At 43.8% G+C, this 11636-nt stretch overlaps 1 protein-coding gene across 7 annotated transcripts in view; it reads right to left on the minus strand.

The window, feature by feature from the left end:
- DGKH (diacylglycerol kinase eta) overlaps positions 1–6183 on the minus strand; it is a 184706-nt gene extending 178523 nt beyond the window's left edge. For 5 of the 7 annotated variants that reach the window (XR_014236916.1, XM_082365285.1, XM_082365280.1 and 2 more), the window contains exon 1: positions 5785–5997. Coding sequence is in view for 4 of the 7 variants with exons in the window: in XM_082365285.1 (XP_082221411.1) it covers positions 5785–5844 (60 nt within the window). In the remaining 3 variants the exon portion in view is untranslated. Of the gene's footprint in view, positions 1–5784; positions 5998–6067 lie in introns of those variants that run through there. The other 2 variants (XM_082365281.1, XM_082365283.1) reach the window with 2 other exon arrangements.
- Between the last annotated feature and the right edge of the window lie 5453 nt (positions 6184–11636).

The raw sequence follows: 11636 nt of genomic DNA on the forward strand, positions 1-11636 counted from the left end.
GAGAGCCACTCCCTAACCCGGACTAGAGCAGGAGGAAATGGGATCAACAGGCGGCAGGCACCGCTCACAGCTCATCCCCCGCGAGCTGGTTGAGCGGACACTTGGGAATAGCAGCCTCGCGGTGCGTTGTGCACGCCCCATGCCAAAGAACCCTTGTAGGTGTGGGAGGGCTTCCGGGAGAAGAGGCTAAAATGACAGATTCCTCTTGTCGTCCACAGAGAATTCCAAACCGGTGTTAGCTACATTTTTAAGTAGGGCAAAAAGTCCCTGCCAGACTATGCAGTCTCTTCACACTTCAGGAAAGCATTCAGTCTCTTTAGCGTGTTCATGCCCTTCAGGATTCATTCGAATTTTTTCAACTGACATGACCTTTGCGGGTCCTCCAGGCTAAGGGAGGGATGTTTTAGTTTGGGGTTTTTTGTTGTTGTTTGGTTGTTTTTAGTTTCAGTCTTACTCTCAATAATTTGCTGTGACCGAACTAACAGTTCTAAGAGATTTTAAGAAACAAGATGCAATCCCAATACTACTGTCTATCCACACGGTAGATTAAATTGACTGAAATGTAAAATGTGCTGATTAGTTTGAATGTGCAAAGACAGGAGATTGCTGCCAGGTAATACTAATTGATAAAGGCTACTTCTCCGGCCTCATTTGTCTTCTATAGGAAAGGAAGGAAGTGGCAAAATAAACTTTAAGAGCCCTTATGGCTCTGTAAAAATGCAATTCTATATCTACAAAGAACGTACTGCTGAGAAGGGAATTCTTTAAGAGAAAAAAATAATCAAAATAATGGCCTTTATCCCAACCCAACTGTTTGGTCACTGACAAGTCTAATGGTCTGACAGTGTAAATAAGAGCACCTAGTAAAGGGCCTCTTGATAGAATAAACCTAGTTCAGACCTCTCTTTTAATGTAAAGAACGTGAGGCCCAAAGTCACAAGCAGGACCAAAGTCAAAATCATGTGTCTTATTGTAATGTTCTATTCACCTTACCACATCATACAACAAAAGTCAGTTTGTCAATTATATGTTTCTGTTCACACTTTAGGCTTTAAAGTTTTATATAAGTAACATTTTCCAGAAGCCAGGCAAAGAGTGATTAAAGGAAAAGGCATTGTTTAATGTCCATGCCTATTCTGTGATCTTAAAAAGAAGACTGAATACACTTCTCACTCTGATTCAAACACTGATCACTTAAAAATATTAAAATAGTTTCCCGTGCAAAAGCTGGGCAATTAATACTTCAAAGTAAAGGTATTCATTACTTCATAAAAAATTAACCTCACAGTTATCCCTGCTCTTCAAAGACTCCTGTAACAAGTTCTAAAATTTGATTGTGACTTTGAAAGCACAGCCAGTCTTAGCCTGCTCATGCTAAATAAATGATCCCTGCTCTACAATTTCCCTAGCACATACTCAGAGTGAAATACTGTGTAAGCAAGTGAAGGAATGTTGCATCATTTCCCACAAAGGGCAGCTCGTGAAAAACCCTCTTTTCTTCAATCATCTCTTCTGAGGAACTGTTTCAAATAATCCCAAATTTAAAGTAGCTGACCCACTAGCATCTTTTCAGTCTTATCTGTAAAATTTCCAGAATCAATATTGAAGCTGTATACTGTATACTTGCAATGCACTTCGCTTCCCTTAAAAATATAATAGCAATGTCAAGAGCTCAATATTTGCAACCATTTTAATGTACCTCAAAATAGCAACTAAAACAAATTTCAAATATGTGGCATATTACATTATTTCTTTAATTTACAAGATTTCCTTGAATTTTTCCTTACTTGGTGTTTTCAGATTTTCAAATAATTTCTTAGATGTGTCTTACATATTTATTATTATTACTTTGAAATCTTTGTTTGGAACACAACATATCACAAACACACTATTACAAACTTGGACATAAGCCACATAGACACTACATTCAAAAAGAAATGGAAATAGAAGCTACCACTAAATTAGGTTTAGGTTTCTACTTAATAGGGCTTTCTGCCCCATTTAAAAAAAAAAAAAAAAAAGAACTATTATATTGAAGATGTATAAGTTAGAGCCAATTCTCATTCTGATACCAACTTTATGAATATTAACGTATTAATATCTATAGAGATATTTTGAATTACATTCTTATTGATCACGACTCATAACAAGAGGTTTAATATCCATTTGCAACTTTTAAATCTCATATGTTCTATGGTTTTACATTAAATATTATATCATAAAGAAGTCTACATTTATATTCTGAAGAACCCAAGTACATAGGCACTTTAAAAAGAGTTAAGTTCTAGGACTCAAGTTCCTAATCAATGGGAACCATGCAAAGAACACTGCAGGTTGAACAGGTACAGACCTGCTTTCATTCAAACTTTAAAACTACTTTCGTAATACACTATCTAGTCCATGTTTAGAAGTTAACATTCAAAATTTCATTAAAGTTTCCTTAGTTGTTACTTCAACAAAAAAGTTTTCGAAATTAATTGTGGTATCAATTCCATGTACATATGCTCATCACTGTACCTAAGGCAAAAACCTTTGGCCATCTAGACTTAATACATAAATATACTTGTAAACTCTCATTTATGTTTTGGCCCTTTTTCCTTTGAAACTCTCCCCTTCCTAATTTTTCAGTAGTTCTGAATAGTTTCATCAGAGCCAACTAGATAAAAATCATTTGGAAATAAAAATAAATTTTAACAAGTAAAAGGTACTCTAGTATCCCTGCACTGTTTAAGAACTACTTTGTAAATACTCCCACACTCTTCTAAGTTCTGGCTAGAATTCTAACTATCCATTTCCCCCCAGGATATTATCTACAAGTAAGGGCTGCTTGGCTAAATATCTTCCTACCCACCTATTTCCACCACCAAAGTATTTTTTAATTAATTAGAAATGTAGGTAATGTCTCTGTTTCCACTGATTTGATTACATTCCAGACCTAGCGTTAAAGAAAATACACAGACACCTGAATGCTAACATTTATCTTCTTGTAGGCCCAGTGCCCTAGGTGGAGTAATGATAAGGCTAACAGTTTATTTAAATGCCCTCACTTAACTAAATAACTTCATTTCATCTCCACGTACAAAAAACGTCATGATGGCCAGCGGCTGCCTCTCAGCTCCAGACATGGGTGCATTTCAAGTTAGACTTGCCTCATTCTCTTTATTATTACTCAGTATCGATTCCTGATACTATGTTTACTCTTCTATCAGAATAGTTCTATGTAGAATCACATCATTTTGGGATCCGGGAAAAAAGGATGAGGAAAGTAAATCCTTACATGTATGCTGGCATATACAGTAAGGGATAATGCAACAGGATCTGTGTACTGTGAATATTGCCTGTTCAGTATTGAATATTCCTTTTCATAAATGTAAATGAGTATACTTTTATGGTAAAGTATTAAAGTTGCCTATATTTGAATTAAAAAAACAGATTTTAAATGATAGCAGAATGGAGTCCAGATCAAAGCAGATGTTCTTAACTCAAGGTCTTTGAGGGTCCACAGATTTGGTTTTGGGAACTCTGCGATTCCCTTGAAATGTTATTAAATTTTTAAATGTATGTTGCATGCGTACATTTTGGGGAGAAAGAGAGTCCATAGCTTTGATTAGATTCTTAAAGGGATCACTGATCCAAGAAAAGTTCAAGAATCCCTGATTTTGATGAAATTTGTTTTGGAGGGAAAACTGTCCTCCAACATACTTAGATTAAGCTGGTATTTCCCCACTTATCTCCACACGTCTGAAATAATTAACATTTAAATACTCTATTTCCCCTAATTTACCCCTTCTTTTTTCTTGTATACACCACTTTTCAGTAATTTGGATAACTTTTCTAAGAAATTAAATGAGAATCCCCTTTATTAGTTCTTAGACTTTGTGTCAGACATAGCTGGCCACAGGGTTTCAAATAAAATCACTTTGTCAAAAGTATCATTTTATACCACACATAAGATCTCTGAAGATTTTTTTTTTGGACTCTCTGAATGTGAACTATTAATATGTATGAAACAAGACATTCTGTCTACTCAGAATGAACACTCTGTGAGGATTTAAGGATTTGTGCCTGTTCTGTCAGCTCCAACAGTCCTGGAACATAGTAGGTGCTGTAAAAAATACCTGTTGAGTCAATAAAAAGGCTTTCAGTGTTTAAAGAAAATAAACCTAACTTTTTTAGGAAAATTCTGCAGCTGGACAAAGTGTCACAATTCATTCACATATTTCTGTTCGGGCTCTAGCTTCAAAGGCTAATTAATAAATGAACATTTTCATTTTTGTCACTTTAAGTAAAGCAAAAATAAACGTCTTCCTCTGTTTTTCTAGGCACAAAGTAGTTGAGGCATCAGCATCTTAAAGTAAAATACATATAACCGGGTATTTTTCATTGTGATTGGTGTTGGCTTAAAGTATGCAAGTTCAAAAAGGACTTCACATAGGAGAGTTTAAAAGTAAAAAAGTTACAAAACCAGGTCACTGAATTTAGTTCTCAGTGATCTTTGATTTAAACTCCAAAACTGAATTGTATTTTTAGTTTCAAGAATAATTTAATCCCCAGTAATAACCACAATAGAAGAAATACGAGGAGATGGGCAACCTAACAACATGTTCAGATTTACAAAAGCAAAGACAGCTGCAGATACAGATGGATCAGAGTTGAAGGACACTCCCGAAAGGTCGGGAAACAGAAGGTAGAGAAACGTACTTGGGCAAAGGAGCTGGGAGTGTACATATTAGAAAAAAAAAAAAAAAAGGATAACCAAGCCTAGCACCTGACCTAGAAGCTCTCAACAGGCAGGGGGCCAGCCTGAGCAGATAACGCGGAGTCCCTGGGAAAAGAGCATCCGAACATGTTGAACAAAATACTGATGAGGCCAGAAATTTCGGACGAGGCTTTTCAAATAGGTTCAAGAATTTCAACCAAGACGGAGTAGCAAACATCGAGGCAGGACGTAGAGAGCCAAAATTCGATGGCAGGGAAAAGGCAGCCCACACAGGATTACAGAGCTCTGAGCGAGACGGGGGTTTCGGGGTAGAATCTCTGGAGAGATGTGAGGTGATTCTGACTGTCTGAGTTGGAAGAAAGAAGTTGGAGTTTGAGGGACCAAATCCGAAGCCCCCCAGGCTCTTGCTCCTTATCCTCGCACACACAATGCACACGCACACGTTACTCTGGTCCCTAAAATTACCCGACCTCCGCGTTGTATGGGCAGCGAAAATCCTCGGCGAAATCTAGGTCAGCTTCCCGCTTCATCCCTGGCAAACCCCCTGACCCCTAGAAAAGCCCGGGGCTTTAGCGGCGAACACGAGGCGGAGGCGTGGTTCTGGGCTTCAAGCCGCGATCCGCCTAGCCAGCGCGTATCTCTAGGAACCTGCGCGCCCAGGTGACGGCCCAGGGCGCGGTCTCGGGAGGGAAGACCGGTTTCCTCCGAGCCATGCACGCGGACCCACAGAATGGGATTTTCCTTTCCCCCTCCCTACCCACCCGCCTCGCTCTAAAATCAACTAAAAAGTTGAGAAGTCGATGGAGCACGGAAACGGTCCTCCGAGGACCGTGGTCAGAGGATCGCCGGCGGCCCCTCGAGGAGAGTCTCGGCTGGCCGGACAAAGGCGCTCCGGGAGGCGCGCGAGGAGGAGCCCGGGCGGCGGAGGAAGCGCTGTCCCGGCTGGGAAGCAGCTGGGGACCTCATCCCGGGCCATTTCCTGAACGGAACCCGGCCCGGGCGGGCGTGGGGGGGTGGGGAACAGAGAAGAAGTGGGAGGGGGTGGGCGCGGGCGCTGTACCCACCGGTTCCTCCCAGGCCGGGCTGCGGGCGCCGGGCGCGGGGCGCACGTGCTGCGGCTCCATCGCGCCGGCCCGCGCCCGCCGGCCGCCCGAGCGCGCAGACCCGGGCCCCCGCCGCCGCCGCCGCCGCCGCCGGGGCCGCTGGATGCGCTTCCCTCGCCGCGGTCCTCACGGCCGCTGCCGCCGCCGCCCCGGCTCCCGCCCGGGGCCAGCCACCGGCCCTCCCGCCGTCTCCGGCTTCCGCCGCGCTGCGCTCTCCCGCCCCCGCGCCGGTCCCTTCCTCCACCTCCACCTCTTCCTCCTCCTCCTCGGTCCAGCTCCGAGCGGTCCGCTCCCCGCCGCCGCCACCGCCGCCGCCGCCACCACCTCCGCCTCCCACGGCCGCAGAATCCGCCCCTTGCTCCTTCCTCCGCCCCCGGCTCCCTCCCCTTTTCTTCTCCGCTTCCCGCCCCTCCTCCCCGCCGCCCCCTCCTCCCGGCGGGCGGCCCGGGACGCACGTGACCCCCCTGTCAGGCCTTATAAGGCGCGGAACCGAAAGCGGCCGCCGGGTGGTCAGGGGCACCGGGCGGCATTGGGGACAGGAGCGGCCTCCCCCGGGGACCGACGCCGAGCCGCAGCCGGGCGCGCGGGGAGCGGCGGGGGAAGCCCGGGCTGGGCCGGCCGATGCGCTGGCGACGGGAACGGCGGTGGCCGCGAGTCCCGGGAGACGCCTCCAGCGCCCCTCTCCCCGAGTCTCCCTCTCCCTGTGCCTGCAGCCGGCGCCCGCCTCCCTCCAGACGCCGGCGGCCCGCGCGGCAGGCACCTCCCCTCCTCTGGGCGCTGAGGCTTGAACGAAATCACGCTGGACAGTAACCGACTTGGACAGAGCGAGGGAGATAACTGCATTCCAGAGCCGCTGTTGAACCAGTCGCGCTAGGGATGGTTTATTCTTTGTGACGTTAAAAACACCGCTGATGGGTTAGCATCTGCAAGAGGGGTTAGGCTTGAGGGAGTACTTCTTTTATTCATTTTTAATGATTAACGGTTTCATGGGAAAAAACCCCGGCTAAGGAGTCGATCTGCCTTCCTATTCGAACACTACCTTCAAGTTAGAGGGGAAGCGACCGGCTCGCAGTGACTGCTCAATAAATGGCAAGTCACCTCGTCCCGCCCTTTGAAAACAACGTTTCAAACAGCGTTTCCGATCATCTTTTTGGCATCGAAGACGGTTTGCGTCTATTTCCAATCCAAGAATGGCTTTTCACAGGTTATTGCGTCTCCTGGACTTTCAGGCTCCTTCTGTCAGCATCTTCCCAAGGCCCTTAATCATGTCAAATATATTCACACATTTTTAAAACAAACTGAAAATTTCAAAACACTTACTTGATCCAGTCTGTCTCCAGTCCCCACCTCCTCACAGCCAAGCTCTTCGGGAGATAAACGCCTTTTCTCAATATTCTCACATCCATTTCTTCATCTACCACTCATTCTTCCCTGCAAACCCACTTCTGTGCTCACTCTTCTTCCGAGGCGACCCTGACAAAGGTCACCTATGGTTTTCAAAATTCCCTAAACCGTTGGGTTGTTCCCCCCGACCCCCAATTCCCTTCTTATTTAACATATCTGCAGCATTTGTCACTGGGAACCAAAACTTTTATCCTTGAAACTATCCCTTCCATTGGCCACTGTGACACTTCAGTTTCCAGTTCTCTAACCACCTCGCTCAGCCCCTTTGCCACCTCTGACATGTTGGAGTGCTTAAATAGTCTGCCCTTGGTCTGTTTCTAATGCTGCCTGGTCTATCCAGACCCACCCATGACTTCAACTACCAACCATGTGCTAGTAACTCATAAAGTGTCCAGCCCTATCCCAGATCTCCAGTCTGTAAAGCCAATTTCATATCAGAAATTTCTACCCAGACGTCCCACTGACCTTAAACTCAGCTTGATTAAAACAGGAGTTAACTTACCTGCCAGTTGCCTGTTCTCTCTAGTCTCATTCTAGTAAATGTCTCCACAATCCACCTAGTCAACCAAAGGAGAAATCTGAAAATTGTCCCAGGCTCCCCTTCTCTCCCCCATTTTGCCCCTCCGTGGACCAGACATTCCCGTCCATCACCTTTTCTCCATTTCACAGCTCTTGCCTGGTTTCAGGTCCTTTCTTTCAAGCCCCTGAAACATTGCATTCCTTTCCTCATTAGTTTCACAGCCCCTAAGCTGGTTACACCTCCACCTCTGCCATCTCTCACCTTGTGGCTAAAATAAGCTTTCTAAAATGCAAAAGCAAGCAAGTCATTCCCTGGATAAGCACTTCAAATGGCTTCATCTTGTAGGATGAAGTCCCAGTACCTTAGCCAGCATCTATTTCTCCAGTCTCATCAAACACTCTGAGTTCCTCAAATGCAGTTCCCTATCAGGCCAATTATTTTTATGCTGTACCCTCTCATGGAATACCCTTCCTCTTACTCAGCCTGTCCAAACACCGATCATCTTTCCAGAATCAACCTAAGAGGCACCATTTTTATGAAATCTTTTTTGACTCTGCTGGCCACTCTCTCTAGACAAAATGCACACCTCTCCCTCCATAACGCTGTAGAATACTTTATTAAACTCATTTTTTTTTACATATAATCTCTCTGATGACAGGTAATATGACTGACTCCATCTTCTTAGTTCTCAGTACAGTTTCTGATGCATGGGAAGTGCTCAGTAAATGTCAAATGAGTGAATTATATGATCGAATTTGACTTACTATATTTTTATGGCTGTAAAAATGTTCCCCATGCGTTATCTCCCAACTCTGCAAATAGTGTTATTATCATCTTTTATAGAGCTAGAAACTGAAACTAGAAAAGAATAAAGCAATTTGCCCAGGGTTCCACTGTATAAATTTCAAAGTCAGGACTATAATCCAGTTTGCCTAGTTAAGTTCATTAGGTGTTTATCTGCCCATTGTTTTTCCACCTTAAATTCTATTTTGTATGATACAATTATCTTTCTTTTTGTTAGTGGTTGCCTAGTATACATCTTTCCATCTCTTCATTTTCAACCATTCTGAGTCATTATTTTTGAGTGTTTTTGTAAATAACAGTTGAATTTTGGTATTATTTACTCCATCTCAGAATCCACCTTTTAGTAGTCTATGTTAACCAGTTTTCATTTATTATGTATGCTAATTAGGGTAAAAGGCTCCTTCCTCCCTGCCATCCCTCAAACACAATATTTATATCTCTCTCATAAAACACTCTTGGGATAAGCGGTCCAGGGAGCTGGGTGGCTCCTTTGCCCCATATTGCTATTCCATCCTCTAGGGTGTTGCCTTTATCTACATGGTAGAAGCAGATTAGGGAATTCCAGCTTGAGGAAGAAAAAAGCATGGAACCCAAACCCAAAGGCCTAGACCCAGAGGGGACACACTTCTCATCTGCTCATATCCCATCAGCCAGAACTTAGTTACATGGTCACACCTAGCAGCAAAGGAGCAGGAAAATGAGGCCACTAGCAGGGTAGCCATGTCCCAACCACAACTCTATAACCATGAAAGAAAGGGAACAGATTTTTGGTGAAAACTAGCACACTCTATCACATTATGATCATCATCTTTGAATTTATTACCACCCTCCCATTTCGTATTTATTTAACTTTCTTCCTCTTTGCTTCTTTTTTCTCCTTTCTCATCTCCTGTTCTAGTCATTGAATTTTCTTAATATACTCCCTTTTTCTAAACACTTCTACTGATTTGGAATTTATACCTATTCTATTTCAGTTCTTTAGTGGTTACCCGTAAAACTAACGTACAGATATAACACCTAAGATTAGTCAATATCTTTATCCCCTTTCTTTAAAGATAATTTTAAGCAAATAAACAAAAATAACTAAAACACTTTAATTCTCAAGTTCCTCTCTTATAAACTATCTATTGCTATCTTGTATTTTTAAATTCCCCCTGATGTTTATACAGTGGTTTTCTCAGAGCAGGTTAGGAGTGTTTTCTTTTGGAAAACTATGCAAGGAAGAAATAAAGGCAAGTAGAATGAGATTTGGCTCTTTGCTGTTTGAGGTATACTAACATTGAGTGGACAGCGCATGGGATTTGCTATTAAAGAGAACTGTGCCCAAATTCCTGCTCTTCTACTTATTAACCTTGAGACCTTGGGCAAGTTGTTTCCTCATTGTAAAACAAGCCTAACAAAACCAATTTCTCAGTATTGTTTGAGGACTAAATGAAATACTGTACTAAAAATGTCTGGCATAAAATAGGTGCTCCTTACAAACATAAAAAAGCTCCAGCTGAAAAGGAAAAGAAGTGGAGGGAATACGACTTTTATGTCACATAAATTAGATGGGGAACATTGGCCCTCATTCCCTCAATGAAGGAAGTCATATACTCTGCCATTAGCAGCTCCTCGAATTAGAAAACCATAGATTTTACCAAAGTTTACACGTAACAGATTTTTTAAGCTCCCTTTTAAGTAAGTGACACTTTGGTTTTAATCATCAGAACAGCCACATGGGGTAATTCTTGGCATCCTCATTTTGCAGATGAGGAGACTGCATTTCAGGGATTAAGCAATTTGCCTGAGGTCACAGAACTTGTAAGAAACAGAGCCAGCATGTCGAGTTCTTAGCATGTAGGAGTCCCATCAAAGATGTAGAAGAAGAATCAGGAATAGAGGTACAAAGGCAGGAGCAGTAAGGAAAGTGGACTACATACTCCTTAAGAACTTTGTTGGGGGGGCGGAGTTTGGTATTGGTTTGTAGTCTAGGGAAGCAATCATGTTTCTAGGCAAGTGGGAAGGAGCTAGTGGAAAGAAAAATGACCGAATGCCAAAGAGAGAGGGACTGATTCCCGGGAGAAGGTCTGATGCCCAGGTTGAGGAACAAGGCTTATAGAACTCTATTTCTTCAGAGCTGATAATAGAAGTGTCAAGGAAGAGAAACGCACCACAAACGTTAACTGTTGTTATGACCTAGACTGGAATCTAGCCGTCAAGTGTGTTTTCTTTCCCGTTGCCCCAGGATACAGCAGCTGCCCTCAGTACAAAGGTCTGATACGGACCGGGTCCAGTCTGTCCCTCCCTTTCCCCAGCCTCCAGCCCACGACACCCCTCTACTAGACATGTTCCTTGGTTGGCTTTCCTTCAACTCTGCTTCCTGCACCACCGCCTGCCCACCCACTCACCCAGGGGCCTGGCCAGTCTTCCTCAGGTGCCACTTCCTCTCATCCCTACCCTAGCCTTTTTTAGCCCAGGGAAGGACCTGAGGGTCTACAAGCAGATGATGGGACAGGACCTCAGAAGCTTTGCCTGACCCAGCTGGTGGGTAGCAGCTGTCACTGAGCCCAGAGCACAGCGGGTGTCATTCTGTCTGCCCAGTCCTGCCTCTCCCACTTACGCAGCCCTGCCCGTGTGGACACCCAGTGAGGCTGGCGGCAGGCCGGGGATCACAAGGGTGGATGCTGAAGAGGTGGGGGAAGGGTAGAAACTGGGGGGCTGGAAGAGTGGGGCTAGTTGCATTTCATCTTCATGGAGGGCGGGGGTGGGCACTGCAGCACCCAGAGAAAATATCATAGGGCCGCTAACTTGAACGTGAAAATCACTTAATGATACCTCTGCTTTTTGTGTCAGCCGGAAAGTGTCTCAAAACCTTACATTTTAATTTCTTTACCGATAAGAATTCATTGAACACTGACTTTGTGCAAATCATTAACGTTGGCTTGTCCAGAAATGATGTTAAACAGTTCCCATTAGCTAAGTGTCTCTGGTCATGAGGTGTGGAACTTTTAGAACTTTACAAATGGTTACACTGAAGTTATTTATTTAATGTATTATTTATTATTGTAATATTTTGGAATGTGTTAAAGGAAAATATTTTTTT

The sequence above is a fragment of the Balaenoptera borealis genome (assembly GCF_965194805.1).
Source record: "Balaenoptera borealis genome assembly, chromosome: 18".
NCBI lineage: Eukaryota > Metazoa > Chordata > Mammalia > Artiodactyla > Balaenopteridae > Balaenoptera > Balaenoptera borealis.